The sequence below is a fragment of the Ursus arctos genome, unplaced genomic scaffold (assembly GCF_023065955.2).
Source record: "Ursus arctos isolate Adak ecotype North America unplaced genomic scaffold, UrsArc2.0 scaffold_15, whole genome shotgun sequence".
In the NCBI taxonomy this organism is placed as follows: Eukaryota; Metazoa; Chordata; class Mammalia; order Carnivora; family Ursidae; genus Ursus; species Ursus arctos.
The window spans coordinates 55476322-55503290 of NW_026622819.1; the positions used below are offsets into that span (position 1 = coordinate 55476322).

The 26969-nt window shown below is 42.9% G+C and overlaps 1 protein-coding gene across 12 annotated transcripts in view; it reads left to right on the top strand.

Moving 5' to 3' along the window:
• The window catches only part of TENM2 (teneurin transmembrane protein 2), a 523183-nt gene that overhangs the window by 364144 nt on the left and 132070 nt on the right, over window positions 1-26969 (top strand). For 5 of the 12 annotated variants that reach the window (XM_044388563.3, XM_044388560.3, XM_044388561.3 and 2 more), the window contains 3 exons: window positions 11775-11969; window positions 17640-17840; window positions 19556-19768. In XM_044388563.3, coding sequence (XP_044244498.2) covers window positions 11775-11969; window positions 17640-17840; window positions 19556-19768 — 609 coding nt within the window. The remainder of the gene's footprint in view (window positions 1-11774; window positions 11970-17639; window positions 17841-19555; window positions 19769-26969) is intronic. The other 7 variants (XM_048224309.2, XM_048224310.2, XM_044388562.3 and 4 more) reach the window with 2 other exon arrangements.

The window sequence follows — 26969 nt, forward strand, 5'->3', positions numbered from 1 at the left end:
ATAGTGCCTTCAAGTTCCATCCATATTGTTGCAGATAGTAGGATGTCCTCATTTTTTATGGCTGAATAATAGTCCATCGTGTATATATACCATAGCTTTTTATTTTTTCACCCATCAGCAAACATTTAGACCGTTTCCATGCCTTAGTGGTTATAAATGATGCTCCTATGAATATGGGGGTGCAGATATCTTTTTGAGTTAATTAATGATTTTGTTCACTTTGGGGATATTCCCAGAAGTGGAACTGCTGGTTTATGGTGGTTCTATTTTTTGAGGATCCTTTTACTCTTCTTCATAGTAGCTATACCAATTTACAGTCCCACCAACAGTGCACACATGTTCCCTTTCCTCCACATACACACCAGCATGTGTTATCTCTTGTTATCTCTTCGAATGGTGGCCATTCTAACAGGCATGAGATGATATCTCATTGTGGTTGTAATTTTCATTTCTCTTAAGGGCTGGTGACGCTGAGCATCTTTTCCTGTACCCATTGGCCTTTCGTCTATCTTTTTTGAAGGAATGCCTATTCAGGTCCTTTGCCCATTTTTAAATTGGGTTATTTGCTTTTGTTTTTGTTTGTTTTTGCTATTGAGTTGTAGGACTTCTTTATATGTTTTGGGTAGTAACCTCTTATCAGATACATGGGGTTTGCAAATATTTTTTTCCTGTTGAGGGTTGTCTTTCACTGTGTTGGTGGTTTCTTTTGCTGTGGAGAAGCTTTTCGGTTTGATGTAGTCCCACTTGTTTCTTTTTATTTTGTTCTTGTGTTTTAGCTGTCATATCCAAAAAAATCATAAGCAAGATCCATGTTAAGGGGTTTTGTTCCTATGTTTTCTCCTAGGGGTTTCATAGTTTCGGGTCTTACATTTAAGTCTTTAATCTATCTTGAGTTCATTTTTGTAAGTGGTATAAGAAAGGGGTCCAGTTTCATTCTTTACATGTGAATATCAGTTTTCCCAGCTCCTTTTATTGAAGAAACCATCTCTTCTCCAGTAAAGACCCTTGGCTCCCTTGCCAAGTATTAGTTGACCATGTAAGCTTGGGTTTATTTTAGGACTCTCAATTCTTTCTGTTGTTCTATGTGACTGCTTTTATGCCAGGACCATACTGTTTTGATGACTATATCTTTATAGTATAGCTTGAACTCAGGAAGTATGATATCTCCTGCTTTGTTCTTTCTCGGGATTTCTTCTGCTATTTGTGGTCTTTTGTGAAATAAAATGCTACTGGAATTTTGATAAAAACCTCATTGAATCTATAGATGACTTTTGTTAATACCAGCATTCTAACAATATTAATTTTTCCAATCCATAAGCATAGGATACTTTCTATTTATTTGTGTCTTCTTTGATTTCTTTCATCAGTGTCTTATAGCTTTCAGAATAGAGCTCTTTCTCCTCCTTAGTTAAATTTATTCCTAAGTATTTAACTGTTTTTGATGCTATTGTAAATGGCATTAGTTTCTTCCTTTTTCAAAAAATTTATTGTTAGTGTATAGAAACACTACGGATTTTTGTATGCAAATTTTGTATACTGCAACTTTATGGAATTCATCAGTTAGATCTCAGTTTTCTGGTTGAATGTTTTAAGATTTTCTCTGTATAAAATCATGTCATCTGCAAATAGAGACAATTTTACTTCTTCCTTTCCAATTCCAGTGCCTTTTAGTTCTTTTTCTTGACTGATTGTTCTTGCTAGTACTTCTAATACTTCATTGACTAGGAGTAATGAGAGTGGGCACCCTTGTTTTGTTCCTGATCTTAGAGGAAAAGCTTTCAGCCTTTCACCAATGACTATGATGTCAGCTGTGGGCTCACCATATGTGACCTTTATTATGTTGAGATATGTTCCTTCTTTGCCTAATATGTTAAGAGTTTTTATCATGAATGGATAATAAATTTTGTCAAATGCTTTTTTCTATGTCTATTGAGATGGCATTGTTTTGTTTCCTTTTATTAATGTAATGTGTCACATTAATTGGTTGATGTATGTGAACCATCTTTGCATCCCAGGAATAAATTCCACTTGATCATGGTGAATGATCTTTTTAATGTACTGCTAAATTCAGTTTGCTAGTATTTTGGTGAGAGTTTTGCATCTATATTTATTAGGAATACTGGCCTATAGTGTTCTTTTCTACTAGGGTTATTTTCTGGTTTGGGTATCAGACAATGCTAGCCTCGTAAAATGTATTCTCAGCCCCCTTGCCTGGGTGGGAAGATGAGGGGCCACTCCAGGCTACTCTCAGTTCCCCAAACAGGATCTCCAATTGGGATTTTTTGGAAGAGTTTGAGAAAGATTGGTGTTAATTCTTCTTTAAATGTTTGGTAAAATTCACCAATGAAGCCATCTGGTTCTGGGTTTTTCTTCATTGGAAGATTTTTTTATTACTAATTCAATTCTGTCTCCTTATTGGTAATTTGTTTATTCAGATTTTCTAACAATTTTTCCATCTCTTCTAGGTCGTCCAGTTTTTTGGTGAATAGTTGTTCATAGTAGCCTTTTCTGATCCTTTGTATTTCTGTGTTATCAGTTGTAATGTCTCCTTTTTCATTTTTCAATTTGTTGATTTGGGTCCTTTTTTTCTTTTTCTGGGTTAGTCTAGCTACAGGTTTGTCAATTTTGTTTACCTTTCAAGGAACCAGCTCTTACTTCGGTTAATCTGTCCTATTGTTTTTCTGTTCTTTATTTCATTTATTTCTGCTCTAATCCTTATGCTTTCTTTTCTTCTGCTAACTTTGGGCTTAGTTTTTTTATTTTCTGGTTCCTTAAGGCATAGAGTTACATTGATTATTTGGGCTCTTTTTGCTTCTTAATGTAAGCATGTATTGCTGTAAACTTCCCACTTAGAACTGCTTGTGCTGCATCCCATCAGTTCTGATGGGTTGTGTTTCTATATTCATTTGTTTTAAGAAATCGTTTTTCCCCTTTAATTTCTTCTTTGATCAATGGTTTGTTCAGGAGGATGTTGTTTAATTTCCATGTGTTTGTGAATTTTCCAGTTTTCCCCTTGCTATTGATTTCTAGTTTCATACCACTGTGGTCCAGGAAGATACTTGGTATAATTTTCGTCTTCTTGGTTTCTCTACGACTTGTTTTGTGGCCTCACATATGGTCTGTCCTAGAAAATGTTTTATGTGCGCTCCAGAAGAACGTATATGCTGCCGCTGAACAGAAGGTTCTGTGTATGTCTGTTAGGTCCATTTGCTCATGGTGTTGTTCAAATCAGCTATTTCCTCATCGATTCTCTGTCTGGATGATCTATCCATTGTTGAGAAAGCCCCCAACTATTATCGTATTACTGTTTATTTCTCCTTTTAGCTCTGTTAGTTTTCGCTTTATATATTTAGTTGCTCCAATGTCGGGCACATAAATATTTACCATTGTTTTTCTCGTATTGATGTATTGACCCCTTAATATAATGACTTTCCATGTTTCTTTTTATCATTCTTAAAGTCTCTTTTGTCTGATATAAGTATAGCTACTCTGCCTTTTGTTGTTGTTGTAGTCGTTGTTACTGTTTACTTGAAATGTCTTTTTTTCCATCCCTTCACTCTCTGTGTCTTTGAGGCTAACACAAGTCTCTTAGATAGCATATTGTTGGATTTTGTCTTTTTTTCCAATCAGCCACTCTTTGTGTTTCGATTGGAGATTGTAATCATTTACATTTAAAATAACTATCGACAAGTAAACACTATTGCCATTTTGTTAATTGTTTTCTGGTTGTTTTGTAGATCCATTGTTCCTTATTCCTTATCCTGCTATTTTTGTGTGTTTTGTTGTCTTTTGACATCAGTATACTTTGATTTCTTTATTGTATTTTTTTGTGTGTAATTACTACAAGATTTTCTCTTGTGTTTACTGTGAGATTTACATAAAATATTTTAAATTTATGACACCCTGTTTTAAACTGATAACTTAATTTCAATAGAATTCATATATTTTATACTTTTCCCATTCACATTTTAGATTATTGCTATTACAGTTTACATTTTTTTTATATTATATAACTTAGAGCTAGAGCTAGAGCTAGAGTTGTAAGTTAGTTGTGAACCACTATTACCATATTGCAGAATCTAACTATATATTTGCCATTACCAATGAGATTTACACTCCCTTCTTGTGTTTTTATGGTGTTAATTAGCATTCTTTCACTTCCACTCACAAAACTCCTTTAGCATTTCTTGTAAGGCAGGTCTGGTGGTCATGAACTCCCTCAGCTTTTGTTTATTTGGGTAGGTCTTTATTCCTCCTTTGTTTCTGAAGAACAGCTTCACCGGGTATAGAAATCTTGGTTGACAGTTTTATTCAATGTTCGGAATATGTCATCCCATTTTCTCCTGGCCTGAAAAGTTTCTGTTGAAACATCAGTTGATTGTCCTACGGGTATTCCCTTGTATATAACTTCGATTTTTTTCTCTTGCTGCTCTTAAAATTCTTTCTTTGTCTTTGACTTTTGACAATTTAATTAATGTGGCACAGTGTAACCCTATTTAAGTTCAGCCTATTTGTGGTTTTTTCAGTCTCATGGATCTGGATGTCCATTTCTCTCCCTAGGTTTGGGAAGTTTTCAGCCATTATTTCTTTAAGTACACTTCCTGTTCCTCTCTTTCTCACCTTCTGGAATTCCCATAATGTGAATATGGTTTCTTTTCATTGTGTCCTATAATTCCTATAGGCGTTCTTCACTCTTTCATTCTTTTCTTTTCGCTCCACCAACTGGGTGATTTCCATTGTTCTGTCCTCCAGTTCACTGATTCTTTCTTCTGCATGGTCCAGTCTACTATTTTTGAAACTCTCTATTGAATTCTCAGTTCAGTTATTATATTTTTCAACTCGAGGAATTTTTTTTTGATGGTTTCTATTTCCTTGTCAAACTTCTCATTTGGTTCACGCATCATTTTCCTACTTTCACTTGGTTGTGTTTTCTTGTAGTTTACTGAGCTTCCTCAAGAGGATTATTTTGAATTCTTTGACAGTTCATACATCTCCATTTCTTTAGGGTCAGTTATTGGAATTTTATAGTTTCCTTCTGTAGTGTCATATTTATCTGATTCTTTTGTGGTCCTTGATTCTTTATGTTGATATCTGCACATTTGAGTAATGGAACTCTTCTTCCAAATTTTATAGGTTTGCTTTGGAAAATACAGCTCCTCACCAGTCAGCTCATTTTGGCTTTCTGGGTGTGTCTAGTGGTAATGTCCTTGGGCAGGTGGGGCCTGCTATTATGGTCTGTTTGGAGGTCGGGCAACTGTTTGAGCCCTAAGGACAAGGCTGAGAACAGTTGAATGTGACTATTGGCTTGCTTCTCTACCCAAGTGAAGCTATAAGATGGGCTCCATGATTCCCTGGATTCTCTGGTCAGGCTTAATAAATGGTCAGGACTAGGTATTATAGTCAGTAATAGACAGACTATGAATTAGTTAAGGCAGCAGGCCAAAACCCAAGGTTTGTACAGTTCATTTTTTGGGAGTTCAAATCAGGCCAGAGTATTCACTGAATTCTCTGGTCATATGAGGCCATTCATTTTGCTCTACAGACAAAGGAAACCACAGGTTGTGCTCTCTGTTTAAATGCCACTGTATGTAGTGTTGTTGAATGGGCTATGTAGCTTCCCATGTGTTCTGGTCAAGTTCCTTGGTCACACAGGCTGAAGGCTATACTCAGCAATGAGTAAGGCTACAAATTAGATTCCCTGCCAGGGAACTGTGGGGGAAGCTGCTCTAAAACCGGTAAAACTCTTTGTTGTCTTAACGCATACCAACTTGTACTCCAAGTTCCAGGGCCAAACAGGTCTACTGGCTTTGCTCTGCAAACTGTTGGCTCTGTCTGCCCTACTCTCAGCTCTAGCACCACTGGGCTGTACAGCTTTCATAGTTTTTTTTGCCAGCCCTGGTATATAGGGCCAAAAGTCACACACCACAGTGCATGGGGCTGTGTCTCAGCCCCCTTGCCTGGGTGGGAGTGGGAGGGACTGCTCCAGGCTACTCTTGATTTCCAAACAGTCTCTCCAGGTGGGAGGGGCTGAGAGCTACCTTCAGAGTTGGCTATGAATTAATTCCTTTACTTGTGCATAGCACAGAAACCCTCCATGTCTGGTACTAGCTTTGCTTTGGGGGCAATCAGCTCTTCCTGTCTGTCCCTTAACTCAAGCACCATTGGGCTACACTGCTTCCAGGAGTTGTCACCAGCCCTTCTGGTCAGATGGGGCTGGAAGACCCTCTACACAGTGGGTAGGGCTACGATTCAGCTCCTTGCTTGGGTATGGGCAAACTAGGTTCTAGAGCCCACAAAACTCCTCATTTAAAGACCCACATCAGGCAGGTCTGCTTCCCACCAAGTCCCCTGGTCAGAGTACACCCCCACCTTTGTTCTGCAGATGAGCAAAAATGCTGGTTGGGCTACCCTTTGGGTCCTGCAGGTATGAGCTTCCTCTGCCAAGATCCATGCATTAGCTGTGGCAAGCCTTTCCCCATGCTCCCTCGCAGTCAGATTCCCAGTGTTTGGGATTCCCCTGCAATCCCCAGTGGATGGGATTCCCCAGCAAACCCCTGCAATTCCCCTGAGATCAGAGTCGGGGCTCCCACATAGCAACCCACAATGGTGGGGGATGGGGCTGGTTGTTCCCCAGGGTTCTTTTTTCCCGCTGGAGGAGCTGAAGGCTCAGGGAGCTGTCTCCACATGGTGCTACCCTGGCATGGGGGAGAGGCAATGCCGTCCAACGTAGCCATTTATTTTACTTTCTACTACAATCTGTCTCTGAGTTACAGGAGGGTCTTCAGCCTCACCCCCACATTCTAGGATTCTCTCAGTGGTATCTTGTTCATGAATAGTTGTTAGTTGTTCTTCCTGTGAAAGAGAACAAAGTCAGGGAAGTGGTGACATCGCTCTGGAATTTGAATACAACAACATTTTTTAATACAATGTTCAGTAGATGTTAAGCTTTATTGTCTACCACGTAGATTGCCATTTGCAGGGACCTAGCAAGAAGTGAAGCCTATCTTTCCTAACACATTATGCTCAGCACCAAGCTAATTCCACAACTGGGGAAGACCAGGGGACACCAGTGTTGGTGTTAAAGACACTAAACTTTGCAAGCTTTGCCTTTGTAACCCAAATATTACATCCTCAATTGCTTCAGGAGAATCACGGCATCTTTATTTCTACATCACTTTTTTCCAACCACCTAACCCAGCTACTAGCACATATTAGGTTATTCATAAATATTTATTGACTAACTGGGACGTAAGGCCACCAATTGTTAGTGCTATTTTGACAATTTCCCCAGATTACTAGGTTCAAGTATTCTCAAGTCTCTTTTCCACAGAGGCTTTCGATCAGATTTCAAATAATTTTTTAAAGGCACAATAGTTGAAATTCCCTCTGTACATCTGGCCTGGCCTATAAATGACTTGGCAAGATGCAGATATTTTCCCTCTGCCTTATGATTCAGCCTTTTCAACATCTCTACATTTTCTCCAAGTATCTCCTCTACTGCAAGCTCCAAGTAGATGGGATTTGTTTTACTTAAAACTGCAGACCTGGGTGGCTTGTCCTGTTACTTCCCACTGAGTAAATAACACTGATAATTCATTTCATCCCTTACAGAGAACTTTGGGAGAGAGGAAAAAAAAAAAAGTTCGAGCTTGATCATTAAAATGAGTTTTACACCATTTAGGTGAATCTAAATTGTGCCTTTTTTTTTTTTTTTTTTGTCATCAGCCTGTTAAGTTGTCAGTCGTTAGTGGCAGTGGTAATTTATTTTTCTTCTGTGTGAGTCTTAGAGCTTCCATCTACTAGAATTAGTAAAACAAGAATAGTCATCTTGTATAAACATTTTAATTAATTTTAAGTAGTAGCTTGAATGCATAGTGTTCTGCTCCTGTAAGTCTTAGGAAGAGGAGAGAGAGGCAGGGACATAAAACATTCCATATGTGATTCCAGAACCACCTCCCACCCGCAATCAGAGAAGATTAGGGGAAGAAGAAGATGAGCTCTTTCCATTAGTATTATTTGATAATCTTGTGGTGGAGGTGGTGGTGGTAGTGGTGGTGTGTGTGTGCGTGTGTGTGTGTGCGTACATGCATGCAAATGCATGTGTACATCTGAGACATACTGCATTTTCAATTTTATTAACCCTTGCAGTCAATTTGGAGACTTAGCCTGGAATTTCCAGAAGGAACACCTGTCCATTGTAAACTGTGTGTCAGCTACTGCTCTGAGTCCTTGCACACATAATTGCACTTAATGCTCCCATCAGCTCTGAAAGACAATATTTTGAAAGTAAACTTGGGTCTCAGAGAAATGCAGTAATCTGGCCCAAATCCCAAAACTGGTAAGTGACAGGTCAAGTTTTAAACCCAGATCTTTCTGACACCAAAATCCTTGTTCTTTCCAATTCTCTTCTATATTACCTCCGGGTAGGGTGTGTGGGGTCAGGAGTTGTTTGTCCTATATAACCTGACAGAAAAAAATCATGTAGATTTCGTGATAGTAAAAATACAGGAAGAGCTAATACGAGAGATCCCCACTTCACATTCAGCCTTTCAGCTGAAGATAAGATACTGTGACGCTCTGGGTTGAGTTATGTCTGAGAATGAGTCAGTTACTCCTGAGGGATGGTGCTCCGTGCAGGTCAGCCCAGCGGCCACTAGAAGGCTCGCTTCTGGCTTTTGCCCTCTGCCCCAATGGCAAATGGATTACTAGAGAAATTCATTCCCTCTTTAAGCTGCTTCCACTTTTTTATGTGGCATCAGCCAAGGCCATCCAGTGCCCTGCTTTCCAGAAAACACCACAGAGTTGTGCGTTGTTTACCACACTCCTGGTGAGCACACAGCAAACATATTGAAAGAAGGCTGCATTTAGAATGGGGAGAATTCTCTGACCTCACGATTCTCCATTTTTCCCCTGAGTAATTTAAGTAGGTCACATTTTAAATTTGATTTCCCAAGCACCAGGTTTTAAATAAAATCCATTCTTACCTCCTAGACAATCCTGTATTTTTCACCACATGGAGTTTATGCAGAAGAAAAACAGTTTCAATAAGAATAAATAAAATATTATAACTGTACTTCATCAATTAATAAAGACAGTACTTATTTGCTCCTTATTTTTTACCCTCTTCCACTCTTTGAGAGGAAAGAAGGTGCAGTGGGAGTCCAACGGTGGGGATTTGAGGTAACTTTCTCTGCTGTTCATGGCAGCTTGTCCAATATAGAATCCTCAAGTCAGGAACAGCGCTCGGAAGCGCGTTCCACTACATGTGTGGCTGCCCTTCTCACTAGTTTCCTACTTCAGTGGGCGAGAGTAGAAGTGGGGTAAGAAATGATGCCAATTCTGGTCTTCCCAGCAGAAGAGATACTTTTAGTGTTACCTAGATCAGAAACAGAAAGCGGGGGCACCTGGGTGGCACAGCGGTTAAGCGTCTGCCTTCGGCTCAGGGCGTGATCCCGGCGTTACGGGATCGAGCCCCACATCAGGCTCTTCCGCTATGGGCCTGCTTCTTCCTCTCCCACTCCCCCTGCTTGTGTTCCCTCTCTCGCTGGCTGTCTCTCTCTGTTGAATAAATAAATAAAATCTTTAGAAAAAAAAAAAAAGAAAGAAACAGAAAGCGGATTTCCTCTGGAATGCCAACTCTGCCTTCTTGCCGGTCTCAGCCTGGGCACTGCGTTGAAGGTTTTGAGGCTGTGTCTAGGCTCTGGGTGACAAGATGCCATCACTTGATGATGTCTGCAGAGGTGCAGGAAGGGAGAATAGTAGTTGGTGTGCACACATTTGCCATTCCTGGCATAAAGCTTAGCACGTTTCGTGAGGAACTGACATGGAACAAATTTACTTTGTCTTCAAAGCCCTCTCAAAACATTGCAAAAGCCCATAATTTTTCTCATGCTTGTTCATATTTGCACAGTCCCTAACCTGAATCTTGGGCACCCTGGGCTGAAAGGCTTTTTCTGCCCTCTCTTAGACCATCAGTATGGGTAGCAACTCTGTCCAGATCTCTGTTTATGTATCCTGGGAATAGAAAGCATGCTCCCTGCCTTTAACGAGAGTCCATCCAAAATTCCATATGTGGCTTTGATGTTCTCACTTTTGATCTCATTACTGTCCTTTGCTAGATTCGGAAGGATAAGAATTCTGAGAATTATACCCTAAATGATTTTCACAACTGTTGTATTCGAAAACGTTTTTGGGGGGAGGGGGGATATTCTGCAATCATACATCAACTGTTGAGTTGTTTTTGTTTCGGGTCAGTTTACAATTAAGTTAAAACATGCACTTCCCCAGAAAAAGGCACCCTGAGTGCAGCATGAGGTCTACTCCAGAAACTGTTTTTTTTCCACATCTTTATAATCCATTTAGTGCTTGCCTATAACCTCCCTATTTGAGAATCTCTAAATATCAGGAACATAGGAGGAATATTTACTTACGTCAGCATTGATGAATGCAGAGCCAAAAGGAAATCAGTGATGTGATGAACATGGTCCTGTCCTCAAGGAGCGTACTAGAGCCCTGGGAAATTAGACGCTCACAGAAGGAAAGCTAGTTGTTATAAAAATGAGACAGAAACCTGACAACAGGGGATGACCGAGGATCCAGGGTGGTACCACTGACTACAGCGACATCTGATTAGATGTGCCGCTGCTTCACAGGACAGGGACAGGCGTGGGCTGTACGTACACGCGTACATGTGCATTGCAAATCACGCGTGAACCAGGAGTCACTGAAACATCCCCGTTGGTCATTCCTGAAGGTCCCTGAGTGCCAGTTCCATAGGAGGGAATCGCATCCTCCTTTCAGGCCCAAATGAGAAACCAGGTTGGAAATTTAGGTTCTTTACAAACTGATGCTGAAATGTAAAGCCCAAAGCCTGAAGGTGACCAGTAAAATCCCACTCTTGATCTCTGGAAGGGGTGAGTTGGCACGATTAAGGTGAAACTGGTGAGAGCCGTTGGCGATCTCATACCAGACGGTTCTCACTGATTCTCAGCCTTCTTCCTATCAACAGATGCGGGAGAGTCCCAGCCAAGACAGGAGCTGCTGGAGGTTTCCTGTCTTCCACCTGCCCTCCCCTTCCTGCTCTTGTTTCCAATAGTCTAGGTGTATTGAGTCTATAGTTCATTACACTGTCATGCTTTGAGGTAGGCAGAGGGATACCTCTGTCTAGATAAGGAAACTAAGGCATAAAGAGATTAAGTGTGTCAAACGTGGCCCATCCCCCTTCCTTTTTAATGGATATCAACTTGTCAGGAATAGGAGCCGACTAACCAGAGGGTAAAATGCTCAGCAAAATGGGATCTGATCCCCTGTGCCACTAAAAATAACATGTGCGTCCCTGTAGCTTTATCAAGGGCACAGCTGAGAATTGGGCCAACCTGCTTTCCAAGGGGGCTCCCCCTCTTTTGAGCTTTCTGACTTGGGCCACCAACCCGACCAGTCTGTACCTCATGCTTTAAATGGGCATCAGGATTCTAGCCTCCACCTCATTGAATAATTACGATGGTTATGTAATAAATTGCACATAGAGCATTCGAAGCTGTACCTGGCACGTAACACGCATGGAATTGGTGATTGTTATTAGTAGCATTTTTGTGGTTGTCATTGTGATGGTTACTGTTTATTTGAAGTCGGCTCTGCACCTCCACGACCAGAGTCCCCAGCCCAGAATATTGCAAGCAAAGCTGAAATGCCAGGTGGGCTCTGCCTTCTTAGATGGACTCAGCTCTTCAGGCACTGCCCCCTGTGACCTGGTGCTCTGTCTCTGGTTTTTGCAGCTGCCTGCCCCGTCCTGTGCAGTGGGAACGGACAATATTCTAAAGGGACGTGCCAGTGCTACAGCGGCTGGAAAGGCGCGGAGTGTGATGTGCCCATGAATCAGTGCATCGATCCTTCCTGCGGGGGCCACGGCTCCTGCATTGATGGGAACTGTGTGTGCTCCGCGGGCTACAAAGGCGAGCACTGTGAGGAAGGTAAGCGCCGCAGGGCCAGCCTGGGCAGCAGCAGAGGCAGGAGGTGTCTGCGGGCCCAGACTTTTGCTAATGAGCCCAATCCAAAGCTCCGCATTTTGCAAAGGAAACGTCAACATTTTGCACAGAGAACTTCAAACGCCTTTGCTTTTGTAGACTTCTAAGGTTGTAGAAAACACAGGCCTGTGGAGTGGTTCTGGAAGGAATGCTTTCTTTTATCCTTCTTTATGTTAATTAGCTACTTTTCCTCTTTAAATTGCTTTCTCTGCCTTTGTCTTTCTGCTCTTTGCCTGTAACGCCTCCTCCCCTTCCCGCTCCTTCTTTTCCTTTTTTTCTTTCTTCCCCTTCTGCTATCTTCCTGCCTCTTTTCTTTGCTTTATTTTAAATCCTGATTTGGGAATTACTAAAGATATCCAGAAAAAAACCCAAACAAAACAAAACAGAACACAAGAATCCTTAATCTCCCTGTCTCCCTATAGCTGTCTTTTTTTTTTAACTGTCCCTGGTAACCTAGTACCCGCATATGTCAATGTACATTTTAGCAAAAATTAATATCAATAGAAGGCAGTCAAACTTGAAAGACAATAGGCACCCATGTCATCTAGACACATTGTAGGTCACATGATCCCGGTTACCTAAATCAGAATTAGAAGAGGGTGGGGTTGTAGCACAGACCTGGAATTAGGTGAATTCTGAAGAGCTCAGTATAATATGCATTGAGGTGGCCTCTGGCACCCATGGGGAAAAGTTAGGGGTATAATCAGATGAATTCAGTCTGAAAAACATGATCAGAAATGAGACTTGGTGATCAGGAAGGGGGCATGGAGGATGGAGTGCAGGGATCGAGAGAAAGAGCCCCTCTCTGAAGGTGATCAGAAGCCAGCTTCTACTAGTCCTCATCACTCTGGTTAGTGCTTTCAGAAGAGTTATTTGGTACCAAGGTGTTGGGACCTCTAAGGCGAGGGAACTCCACCAACCTGCCTGTCAGCCTTTCCCCTCTGTATTTGTGCTTCCAGGGGATGGTCTCTGGTTGTCCTTCTGTTGTTTCTCTGTATCTAAAGCATCAAGCAGAGTTGCTAGGAAGGCACGAGCCTTGGTGCTGTCCATCCCTGGCTCACTCCCCAGCCTGTGAATCGGCTCAGCTGGTCTCTACCAGCTGAGTAGCTTTCCTCTATGTCTGTCTCGCAGGCACACGACCCCATACAACTCCCAGTGGAAAAAGAAGCGTCAGCTCTCCCAACAAACTAAGGGAAAAAGTGAAGCCCACCGCCTACCCCATATGAAACATTTTGAGAGGACTGTCCAGGGTGCCCCCCAAGAAAAGACTCTGTTAGGCGCCATATCCCGTGTTCTCTCTCAGCTTCTCCCTGCCAAGCTGATAAGAAGGGACCTCAGGTGCTATGAGGGTCTCACGTGTGAGCGGGTCTGATCTCCCACCCCATTACGTTATGGATCTCCAGTGTTCTATAAAAATTTACCAGTCGTTACAGCATTTACCGCAAAGTAATGACAGTAACTTATCCTTAGTAACATGCAAAAGCTGCCCTCCTGAAATCTCCCATTTCATAGTTTTTAGAACTCTGGCTACAGAGAGTCCGCTTCCATGACATTATTCTTCTAGGATTTTCCAATACATCAGTGGTAATGCCCTTAATGGGACCCAGAAGTCTGACCCCTAGATCTTCATTTGCTCAACACTCTATATATGTTTTCCTCTATTATAAAAGGTAGCCTCCCTCCATCTGCATCATAAAACCAAATTGGGAGTTTGGATGGAGGAAGGACTGATTTAATAACCCTGCTTGAAAGGTTAAAGTTCTTAAAGATAAATGGATTGCAGAAGGCAAAGCTGCATTTGCTGAAAACATGGGAGAGGCCAATAATATGACAAGAAAGGTTAAAACGACCTTTTGCATACATCATTTGGCGAGAACAAAATGATAGAGCAATGACATTGCCTGTCTTAGAATTTTTTCCCTCCAGTAAAGATTGCTCATATCTGTATGAGTAGAATTTCAAGTGATTTCTCAACTTTCTTATTCTCCCTACCCGTCTTATTTAAATGTTCCGAATGAATTAACCATCCAACAAAACAAGGAAGCCACGTGGGTCATTATGAAAGGATGAAATCTCCTCTATTGATTTCTGCTACCCAAAAAGAATGAACCGAGGTGATTCATATGCTGTTTTCAAAATAGGAAATGGAATCAGAAAGTCTGGATCAGCACTTTTTCTTCCATTTAGCTTTTTTATTTCTGATATTCATCATAGTCATAACGTTCAAACAATTTACCTGAAATGGCCATGGCAACGAAATCAATAGTTGCCATCCTCCATTTTTGCTGCATAAACACTGTTGTACTATTAACAAATTTGCACAAGAAAATGAAAGAACGGATTCCAGAGGTTTTCATTCAATGATGTCTGGGGGAGTGGGAAGGTGATGAGCGAGGAATTGACATATTAGTTTAAGTCAGCCATGTTTTCATGTCAGTTTCATGGTTGAGTCATTTTTCAATGACATTTAACTTCATAAATGTAATTCATGGTTCTTCAGGGGTTTATAGTACATATTGTTTGTAAAACTCCTTGACCTCTTTTTTTATCCTTAGGGATAGAAATTGCATTCACAACCCTTTTTTGTCAAACCTACAGAGGACCCAAGACTAAATGAGTTCTAATGATTTCAGCTGCCAGGGGGCTGGTGTTGTAAGGCACATGGTACTTAGCTGGTAAAGGCCACTGTCCCCCTTTTAAGTATAACACTGTTTCTATTTATAAAGCTTCGTAAAATGCCACAGTCCCTCCTGCCTGCTAAAGACTCTAAGGACGTGGCCACAAGACCATCTTCTGAAATTGGAACCAAATTTAAAATTCATAGTGAAACTGCTCTTCTTAAAGTCTGGATTTAGCTATTCCATCAGCTGCTGTAATTATATAGCACAAAGGGCATATTTACTGGTGTAACTGAGAGGGTTAGCTCATATTTCTAGATACAATAAATGATTCTTTGGATGACATTCTACTCCTGGGCCAATAAATCCCAGTGGATTTTCCTCGTTTCTTCATATTACAATTTAAGATAGAGAAGAGAAAGCTAATTTATCTGAAAGAAAAATCTACTCATTCTCTTTTGCTTTTTTGGGGGGTATATTAGCTTTTATTTCATCCTTTTAAGAAAAAGATTATGATATACTTTTTGAATTTTTTGAAAGCTCCTAGCTGTTGGCACCTCACCAAACTTTTTAAATAGCTAATTATAGATGGAGAATAACTTTTGAGACACATAGCACCTGAGATATCTTTGTGTCTATTTTGATTTTGCTGTTTTAGAAAAAGGGACAGAGAAAAAACTACAAGCTTGGGATTTTCTTCTATTAGAAGAATGTGGACAGGATTGATTCTGAATGAATTAGTTCATATCACGCAGATCCCAGAATCCTCCCAAAAGCAAGAAGTTGTTAGCATCATTTCTTTCTTGTCAGTTCTTCACGAATGTTTGTCTCACTAACGACAAATGCTTATAGCAAAGTCTGCCATTCATTTCTGTATCAACTGTGTACTGAACACCTACTATATTTTGTTACCCATGCTAAGCATGAGACAGACACCAAAAGTATTGCACAGCCTCTTTGTAAATGTCTTCTGTGTTTGAAACTTTCGATTCATTTACCGCCAGACGTGCTCCACCATCCTGAGCAAATTTGAAGATATCAGAAAGGGTTCATATCATCAGAAGTTATAGTCCCCAAGACAATGAATACAACCTTAAAGTGATTGCAACCAGAACAACTAGCATCATCATAAACATCTCCAACTAATAATAAATCACTGAAATTCTCCTGAGAGTGTATTTTTGATTTCTGTTAAATCAATGGCAGCTTCTGTTTCCCCATGGCTCAACGAGTTTTGAGTTGGTTTTTGTAAATAATATCTTCCTGAGAAGATTCAAATGGATCAGCTCAGAAACATCTCTTTACACTGAAAATTCTTATTGTTGCCTCAAGGGAGCAATGCTCTTTGGAAACTTCATGGGGTACTATGATTTCTAATAAATCCAAGTTCCTGAAGTCTGATGTCTCCCAGAATGAAATAGTTTGTGGCATGGATAATCTAAATAATGTCCTATTTAGAGCCAAGATATCATCGACTTTAAACCCACCATTATTTTGTATGCCATAAGAAGAAAAAAAAAGAATTCAGACAAAAAGCTGGACCCCAAAGGGTTGCCATCTCGGTGTCGTGGTGAACTATTTAGAGGCCAAAAATCTTGCATGTTTCACTCTTGGCATCAGGCAGAGAGAGAAATCAAAATCTCTGAGGATTGGAACTACAAGATGGCACACATTCACGTGAGGGACTCAATTTTACCAGAAGTGTGGTCCAAGAAACCTCAAGAAAGGAATTTAAAGGGGCCTCAAGCTGGCTGCGCCCCCAGATGATGGCAGAAGCAAATGTGTTACTCTAGGCCAAGAGGCCCGATTTCCAAGCTGTTAAAATGAGGAAAATGTGTGTGTCTTAAATAAGGAGATGAGACCTGCCTGTTTCTCTGATCCACAAGACAATATTGGAGCCATTTGCAGGACCACCATTTGCCATTCAGACCCCACGATGTGCAGTGACCTCTTCTCCAACCATCACTGCGTCATTTTCTAGGAACACTGAAGGAAGTTGGTCCTCCTCGACAAAGCCCTGTTTGCCCAACTCTGAACCTGGGTGGATGATGTCCAAGGTTTGGGGTCACATTCCCTGGCAAAAAGTCCTGTCTTTGGGAACTGGTTTTTGCCGCTCTCACCTCTCCTGTGAGTGGAATACACAGCGAGCACCTTTGTGGTGCCTCCTGGATGCATATCCACTCAGCATTAAGATGGCCAAACGACCAGACCATGAAACTGCCAAGCACGACAATGACCAAAATCTGACCATTAGCTCATCTGACCGACAGTCTGAGAGGGTGTCAGTGCCACGGCCAGAGACTCCCCCATTCAGGCCACTCCTGATTAGCTGTGGGACAGTCACCTCTTTGGGATCATTTCCACACCCAGCTTCACCTCTTCTGTCTTGCTCTTTTACCAACTCCTGCGGTAGATGTGTGTTCGGAGAATGAAACCTAATTTTAGACTTAGCCTAAGTGACATTTAATTAGGAAAGTGACTCATTTATGAGTTTCAGTGGTTTTCTTTGTAATCCTTTGTTACCTTCTGAAGGCAAGTATTAGTGAAGCTAGAATGAGCCTTCTTTTCTTCTCTGATAGTGAAGGATAATTGGGCTTGGGGATACATGTAGAGATATCACCAGTATTCATGTCCCAGGCTCAGAGGCTCTGATATGATTTAATGAAGGTACTAACGTTTGTAAGTACAAGGCTCTCAGCATTGAATGGCACACCTCTCTATCTGGTTGCTCCTAACTCTGCTTGAGAAATCCCCTCCTTCTCTTACCGTCTCTTCAAGTTTGAGATTCGGTGTTTTGGGAAATAAAAAAGTCTTGAGTTTTTTATGGGTTGTTCTTCAAGAGACCACGTAAGTATTACCTGGGCTCCTCCATTTGCTTGTCGGGGATAGGAGTTAGTGAATTACCGATTTCTTCAGCAGCAAGCTGACATCTCGTGGCTCATCCCCCATGAGTGATCGATACTCTTCCTCTTTGTTTCGTTTTTTTTTTTTCTTTCAGTTGATTGCTTGGATCCCACCTGCTCCAGCCATGGGGTCTGCGTAAATGGAGAATGCCTCTGCAGCCCTGGCTGGGGTGGTCTAAACTGTGAGCTGGCACGGGTCCAATGCCCAGACCAGTGCAGTGGGCATGGCACATACGTCCCCGACACGGGCCTCTGCAGCTGTGATCCCAACTGGATGGGTCCCGACTGCTCTGTTGGTAAGCCAAGAGATTTCCTCCTCGCTTTTCCCAACACTCATGCCCTGTGCTCCTTCCGTGAGCCCAAGTGGGTGGGAATCTACTCTTCACACTTAGCTTGGGATGAAGGGACATAGGCTAATTGCATAGTGCCTTTCTCACTCTCTCTTCCTCGGTCATGGAGTCTGTGATCCTGAGAAACAAACAAACAAACAAAAACACCGCAGGTTCTCGTGCCTCGTTTCTTCCATCACTACAAATGGATGAGGGGCCCGGGAGGGATGCTTCCATTTGCATTATAGGTTTTCTTATGTACACTCCCTCAAGGTACCAGAACACAAAACAGAACAACTCAGTCCCAGACAAACTGAATGGAACGTCCTATAAAACAGAAAAGAGGCTCCCTCGGGGTGCCGTGTGAGCATGTTATAAAGCTCCGCAATTCTCCAGTGACAGGAAAATAATGACGTTGCGCTGCACACTTTATTTTCCTAAAATTAAGAGTATGTGTCCTACCTCCCGAGTGACCCTAAAATGGAACGGTTCAACAGTTCAAGCCAGTCCCAACCTACCCAAGAATGGTTCCTTTCGCAGTGACAAGTGCCTATCCAAGCAAGCGATCATCATTCCGCCCCCTTCCTCTGGGTAGTGAGACAGCTGTCAGATTGCCATGGCAATCAGGAAGGGAATATATGTGAAGCTTTGCCTACAATGGGAAAGAAATGAATATTTCATTCCAAAAGGAAAAAAAAAAAGAGTCAGTTAAAATGGGCTATTTTGAGACGTCTTCTCAGCCCACTCGCCTCTGGCTTCAACGCTGATGCCAGTGGTCCAGGCCAAGCTCTGCAGGGGTGGGGGAGGAGGAGCCCTAGATCCAAGACCCTGCCGTGCTGCCGATATGCTGTGTGACTTTGAGTGAGTCACTGCCCCTCCCGATTGGGTGTTCCCTCCCCTGGCACGATGAGCCATGCCTCCCTCAGCAGTCTGTCATAAGGATGAATGTCTGGCACGTGCTTGTCCTCGAGTGAGAGGTCTGGAACGCCAGAGAGTGTTTATCTGTCTGTCTGTCTCCTCCCCAAGCACAAAAGACTTTGAGCTCCTTTGAGAAAGAGGCTGTGTAAATGCAGCACGATTATAGCGGTCATCATTGCCCCAAGGTGCCGACGGGGCTGACGGGCGGGTTTGCGATCATCGTGGGCATGGAGCTGCGGGCGTCCCGAGTGGCCTTTGGTCAGGTCAGGCTCTCAACAGGGTAAAAATCCCAGCTGGCCAGGGAGGCAGGATCCACACGTACATCTTTCCAGATGGCACCTCGTACGTAGCACTGCCAAACCAGATGGCCGCTGTCTGACCTCCACCTGGGGTGGCCTCGAGCTCTAGAACAGTGGTCCTCGCACGTCGAAACCACCCAGAGGGCTTGCGAAAATGAATTTCTGAGCCCCACTCCCAGAGTTTCTGATTCAGGAGGTCCAAGCAAGGCACAAGAATTTGCATTTCTGCCAAGTCCCTGGGTGACAGCGATGCTGCTGGTCAACGGACCCCACCGTGAGAACCACTGCTCTAGAAACTATGGAACAGTTCATATCCAGCCCGGTGGAGGGACAGGCCTCCCCAGGGGACACTCCTGATGGGCCTTGGGGCCTGCTTCAGGGACCCAGGCCGTGTGTGTGGTCTGGCGCCCAGCGGAGGGTTTTGCCAGCTGTGGTGTTGAGCTGTAATCATTGTTTTTCTTCCAGAAGTGTGCTCAGTAGACTGTGGCACTCACGGCGTCTGCATCGGGGGAGCCTGCCGCTGTGAAGAGGGCTGGACAGGCGCAGCTTGTGACCAGCGCGTGTGCCACCCCCGCTGCATTGAGCACGGGACCTGTAAAGATGGCAAATGTGAATGCCGAGAGGGCTGGAATGGTGAACACTGCACCATTGGTAGGCAAACGGCAGGCACCGAAACAGGCACATATTGCTTTATTTTCATAAATCGTAGATCTATAGTGATGGTGGTGCATTGCAACTGGCTGTTCCTTCAGGGACACGAGTGCTCTACAACATTCCCGCTGCCTCTCCAAATCGTCAGGGGGGTAGGCAAGGGAAAAGCAAGATTCCCGACTAGAAAACGCTTTCCCTTCTTTCCAGAATTCCAGATTGGGAGGCAAGGAATAAACCAGATAAAATCCATTCAAATGACTGATCTGGGGAGGGAGAAATGCACACGCATGGGAAATTGTCAGGACCTGGAGGTTTCGAGCACCCCCCCACCCCATGACTGTGTTCTGCAAGTCTCCCCTTTTTGAATACTCTCCCCACTGGCTGGATCACTGGATCCCTGCTTGCTGGCAACAATTGGATTCACTTATTTTAGACGAGGTTAGATGCAGGCAGGACTCCCAAGTTTCCTGGGTAGCCAGGGACCACCAGAAGAGGTCTGAGCACCCTCTTGCTGTCCCAAGAGAAGGCGTGGTCCCTGGGCTCCTGACCCTCCCCCATCACTGCCGCTACCGTTCAATGCTCTCCTCTGGTCCCACGTCATTCTCACTCAGCCACCTTTCTGCATAAGTTTCTCAACTGAGATTTTTTTTTTAAGGTTGTTTTCTCTCTTGAGAAGTAATAGTTTCCAAGTTTCTTCAGTTTTGCTTCTGATTGCTTTTTGTCACTATTGTGGTTCAGGGTAGGATGATACTGGATTGAATGTACCCAGTTATCTCCTTTGAGGAGATGGGAGCCAACTGCTCTTTGGTTTTCCACATCCCTCAGACAGTCAGAGTGACCAAGTTGTCACCTTGAGTATCATTTTACCTCTAGTTTTTGCTTTTGCTACATTGAGTTCATTGCAGAGCTGGCTAACCCACTTGCTTGCAAGGAAATTCTCAGAGACGTTTCCAAGCAAACTACTGACTTGCCCCCTTCAAGGTACCTTTGAATCTAGCCATCGAGTTTGGGGCCCTCCCCTCTGTCCTAGCCCTGCCACCGCAGCCCCCAGATTGGCTACCTGGAGGGAGAGACGGGGTTCGGAGCCTGTCCAGGGCTGACTCATGAGGTCAGACGCAATTTCCCATGCTGTTCATTTGAGTGGTGAAGCAGAGATCAAGCGGACTGTGCATTAGAAATTACCCCGCTTCCATCTGATTGGGCATCCGAGGGGCAGCGTGCCAATCCAGGCCACGACGACCATAGCACTGGGACCCTGCTGGGACAGTCTGTTGGCAGTGAATTGTTTTTGCAATCTCTCAATGATGGTCCAGATCCTGCTCCCCGGCAGCTGCTTTCATCTTCTGTTCCCTGCAGAGTCTGGGGGATAATTCAGAAAACTCTGGAGGGAGGGATGCGCATGGCCCACTACTGAGCCAGTTTACAATTCGTACCATTAGCTTACATTTCTCAGGGGCGTTCCTCTTGGTGGACTTTTGTATGCCCGGTGTGACTTAAAGACTTTCCCCCAACCCCATAGCTCCATTGCCCCAGTCCTCCCCCCGCCCTCAACAAAAGAGCTCTTGCCAACCAATAACCTTTAGGTAGAAAATCCTACTTTCTTTCGATTCACACCATCCAGCCTCACCTCCCCTTTGCGCTCCCTTTCCACCCCTGCTGAGGGCTTGCTGCCCCCACAGTGATGCCTGCTGGCTCTCCCCCACCTACAACTCAGCCTCACTCTGGGAAGAGCTCACAGGAGCACAGCCCAGATGGATTGGGACAGTTTAGAAAACCACGGCTGAGGGGACCATAGCTGACTTGCTGACTATTTCTCTATGGCTTACAAGCTAAGAATCGTCTTTACATTGATGACATTAAAAGAGATTTTCTGACATGTGACAATCGAAATTCAAATTTCAGTGTCCGCTAAACAAAGTGTTTTTCGAGGACAGCCACTCCCATTCATTGCGATGTTGTCAGCCTACACACTCCATCTTAGTGTTGAGTCCTTGCCACTGAGAACGCACTGTCCACAGAGCCCTGTGCTACCCAGCCCTTTACGGGAACAATTGGCCCACCCCTGAATTAGACAGTTGCACAGATCTTGGTAGAAAAAGAAGAGAAGAAAGAAGCTGGTCCACACTCACTTAAGGAACTGGCCCCCTGCTGTGATTTGAAAGCTGTCAGAGAAAAGGACAAGGTCCAGTGTGGGAGTGGGGAGAAAATAATAATTGAGTGGACGTGTCTCTGGAACCTTTGAAGGTGAACTGGGATGGTGGCGCTTCTAGTCTGGGTAGGAGATGGTAAGGCTATGGCCAGCAAGAGAACACAGGAGATGTTTTGTTCTAGCAGCCCTATGGGTGCGATGGATTGGGGAACGGCGTGTCTGCTACTTGAAGTGCCTGGTTTGAGTTTCACACATGCATGCGCTAACATGCACGAGCTCTCAGGAGACAGAGAGAGTGTACAAATTCACGTGTCAGGTAAAGCTACCAAAATGAAGGGAGTTTCAGGTCCAGGGAAGTCTCTTGTTCAGAACTATGCTCTCTCGTGGCCATATGAGTCCACGCTATGTAAGTTATAAAGATATTTATCACCAAAGTCTTTTCTTGTGAGAAAGTGGGGCTCCCTGGCTTTATTTGTAGGATAGGTGCTATATTCTCATGGTTTCTGTTCACTGGGACTTGCTCTAAAAAAAGCCAAACAATCTCACCTTAGCTGGTGAGATTTGCTATTCAGAATCTCGAGATGTTTGGATGCACATAATTGCTTCTTTTGCTTTTCAACCTCTGGCCCTGGAGCTGCTGTGTGGAGTTTCAGACTTTTATTTTGAGCAGATACTCCTGTCAATTCGTTTTAAGTAAATGCCACAATTTACAAGCCCAGAATCGGTCATCCTCCTCAGGGATACTGACAGAAAGGAAAGAGAGGCTTTTTGGTCCTTTCTGAGCAGAGCCTCAAATGCTGTATTTTGAAAATAGAAAATAAATAAGAATGAAATGGCACCTATCTGCAAACAGTGCGTTAGGAGATTTGGGGTGAGGCCGAGCCCGGGTGGTTCGTGTTGGGGTACTAGGGTGGTCTACAGCCTATTTTCAAAAGGTTGTGGTGAGAGGTGGTTTTCTTAGGATCATTGCAAATCGTCATCTGAACAGTTGACATCACTTGTGGCTCACATTTTGTGCTGAATGAAGCAAGAAGATAGACGCAGTGGAGGGGGTTGGAGGGTGTGGGGGCAGGAATGAGGATAAAAACAGACTTCTAAAACTCTATCGAGTAGGACCTACGTACGTTTGGTCAAATGCATTTCTGGAATTTTCAACCAAATTATTATTTATGTTTGGAAATTTAGTACGTATTGCTAAAGATTTAAATATAAGGTATAACATTTAAATATTAACTGTTAGAGTTAACATCTTGGTAGACTGGAGTCTACCAAGCAATAATTGTTATATTATGTTTTTCTATCAAGTTAAATGTAAGGTATGGCTAAAACCTACAGAATTGAATAGATAAGAAGTATGCTTTGAATTTAATGAACCACAATTCATGTTTATCTTTGGAATATATTAGTATTATTTGGGTAGGCTGCAGTTTACTCTTATGAATAAATCAGAAAGCGCCTTGTGTGGTTAGATTAGTTTTATTCTTTAAACATAATCCTAAAATGGGTGGTTGTTTCTGTCACCCACGTCCCCTTACTGAACTGGGAACTGAACTTCAGAAGGCCATCCAGAGACTATACCCCCAGGCATAAAGGGGCTACAGAAGAGGTCAAACATCATGTGAACTGTAGTAAACTCAGCTAAGTGTCTGTTGTAGAGTAATTGTTCATGTGCTTTGTGAGCGGAAGAGTTGAGCCAAGTACAGGGAGAAATAACATTTTGCCAGAGAATGTAAGGAGGGAAACTAAATGCTAACTGAGGATTGTTGCTATTGTCCCTGAATGTGGGCTGTCCAGACACCCGCTCTGAATAACATAAACAAATGCACCCACAGAATAAATCAGCCAACACCAGGCGCCAACCCTAGGTGAACTGTTGGATATCTGGTTAGTGAGCAGTGCCGGTAATGGTGGTTACAACTTGTTTGTGTTGTCTGTGTGGTCTTGATCTCCAGTTGCATTTCAGAATCATGAGGACTCGATTTCTAGGACTGTGTGGGCCTGAGTGACCTGCCGGGTGCCACAAGTCAGAACAGTTTTCTTTTCCCTCTATTGCACTTGGGGCCCTTCTATTTTTCCTCTTTAATTGGTTGGGGAAAGAAGTAGGTTCTTGTGATGTTAATAAGGAAAATGAATCTTTACCCAAGGTAAAACCAGCCGTGCGACAATCTGATGTGCTGATTAAGTGATTGTCATCAGAAGTAGACAGGGTCACGGTCCGAGAGGGAGAGAGCTTGAGAGCTCCAGGGAACAAGATGGGAAGGCAGTGCCTATCAAAATTACCCACCTTCAGACGGAGTGCAGCTGCTTCCGCAGCTCATTCCAGTTTCCTTCTAAGTTATGGAAGCATTTTTCCTGTAGCTATTATCCTTGAACATTCGAGCTTTCATGACTCCGCAATGAGATCAAGTCGAGATGAAGTTAGCCACTGTGGAGCCATCCTTACCACCAGGTCTGTGGGAGCAGCTAATTCTCTGATTGCTTAATTAACCTATTCCTCTGGGGGTTCTTATTGGAGCCTATGCTAGGAGCTCCATTCTTTTTTAAAGGGAAAACCTGAAGGGATGGTCTTTCACTGTTAAAGAGTATGGACAAACTTTTAGCAGAGTTAAACTTCTGATTTTTTTCCCCCACGATTTGGCCAAAACATGAGCCACCACATGCCCAGAAGTTTTCTTTAAGTTGGGGTCAGGCAGTCTACCCAACTTTCCTTCCCAGGCTCAGAATGAGAACCGGAAGGTAGAATTTACAAGAACACCTTTGTAACTCACTCCAAAAAAGTAAAATAAAATGAAAAAAACTGCCTTACAAGTAATCAGATTCTCATCACTCAAAGTGTTGACTGTCTTGGCCTGGGTGTTGAAGAAGGGCTTCAAGCATTAGTTGGAAAATAGACCACAGAGACAGACATAAGGCTCATCCTCACTTAATGGCTTGACCATTCTGTGGTTTAAATGGAAATTTTTTTTGGTATTGTTTCCTATGTGATTTAGTAATATGTGCCCATGTAAGGAGCTCCCATCAAAAAAGAAAAGGGGGACAGGGTGCATGGGTAGCTCAATCGGCTAAGCGTGCGACTCTTGATCTAAGCTCAGGTCTTGATTCAGGGTCTTGAGTTCAAGCCCTATGTTGGGTTCCATGCTGGGCATGGAGCCTACTTTAAAAAAAAAAAAAGGAGAAAGAAGAGAAGAGGGAAAGGAGGCTCAATGTTTTAGTTCTGTGGGGAGACAGTGACTTGGAGCATTCGTGTACCACACCCTTACTGTTTTATGGGATCCTGTTGATATACTAGCCTGTGGCCCACAGTGCTAGGGCCAGAGCCAACAAGTAATTAGCTTAAAATGAAGTGTTACTGACTTCACAAGAGCACAGAACTAAAACAGTTTGGAACTCTTAGAACAGAAACCCGGGGGTGAGAGTTAGCATGAAGAAGATTCTATACTCAAAGGAAAACGTAGAGGAATAAGAGCTATTGAAAAAAAAAAAAGTTGGGGGGAGGAGCTGCTCTACCCTAGTGTAAGTAGCAAGTGTTCTGTCACTTGAGCTCTGACAAAAAATCAACTATCCCATTTCTTAAGAACCGGTTCCTTCCAAGTTTGGGATTCGTGGGTCCCACAAAGTGCCCTCAAGGCTGTACATTAACAGGAAAGGAACACAAAGAGGGCCCTCGAGATCTGAGCTCCTGTAGGTATTTGTGATGGGTATTTTCCCATCACTCACTGTCTGATTTGTTGTGGTGTCATGAAGAATAGATTGACGGAGGATGGGGGTTATCTGTGTTCTAGGCTTGACTCTGCCACAAATCTTCTGGGTGCTCTTGAAGTAGTCACCCACCTCCCCAGCCTCAGTTTCTTCCTATGGCAAATGAGGGGATTGGACCACGTAACTGCTTGCCCGAGTATAGTCCCCAAACATGAAATGCTTTTTGTTGGTGTGCAAATATATTTTATTGAATAGTTACATAGGGTTTTTAAAAATACGTATTTGGGAAAACTATGACTAGCTCATCAAACTCATGATTATACTGGTATTGCTTAGGGATGTAGCAAAATTGAGTAGCAATATTAGGCCTGAATAAATTTAAAGAAACATATTAAGTAAATATCAGTGCAGATATTACAAATATCACGAATGCAATATGTGATTGACGGAATTTAGAACACACTTGGATGAGATGATCTCTAAGGACTGGTCCATCTCCTGAATTTTATTACTTTGATGCAGAATTGTATGAATGGGCCACCCTCGCACAGTCAAACCTTTCTCTTTTCTGTAAGGCGCGGGGATCCAGGTAGGATCCCATAATACACACTTTATGTTAAAGGACTAGATACAGTGTAGTGTTGGCTCAGCTGATGATGATTTTTGAATGGTTGAGGTTAGTCAATGGTACTTTTTTGCTCGTTTCTCTATCTGCTCATCTCAGGTCCGATTTATATCTGGTTTACCTAGGAAATTTTTTCTCTGCATTGAAACACTTCCTTCCATAATCTGAATAATCAGAGTCTACTTTATTCCATTATATTTGTGTTTGTTGATAAAAAAAAAATACGGTGTGACGTAGAGGTTCATCTATCCATATCCGTTTTACTTGAATTCAGGGCAATGCAAGCATAATGAAGTGCTTAAGATACAAGCTTGTACGTCAGTCTGCCTGACATCAAATCCTGGCAGGTTTCTTTACCTTTGTGTGCCTCAGTTTCTTTGTCTGCGAACGGGAAAACAAGAGATGACCTACTTCATTGGGTTATATGTAAAGTATGGGCACAGTGCCTACCATGAAGTAAGAGACAAACAAATGCGAGGTAATGTCATCATCATCACCGTCACCGTCATTATCATCATCGTCCCCCAAGCCCAACACCATCACCATCATCTATTACCAATGTAAGATAAAAGCAAGGGAAGATCATCATAGTAAATTCCTCATTAAGACATTTCTGCTACCTTCAACCTCCCTTTCATATAGCTGCCTCCAACCTATCAAGCAGTTAGCAGCGTTTCAAAAATAACACCTACCCACTATCAATTTCCCAAGTGGAGTTTTATTCTACAACTCGCTGGCATCTGCTTCTTACAGAG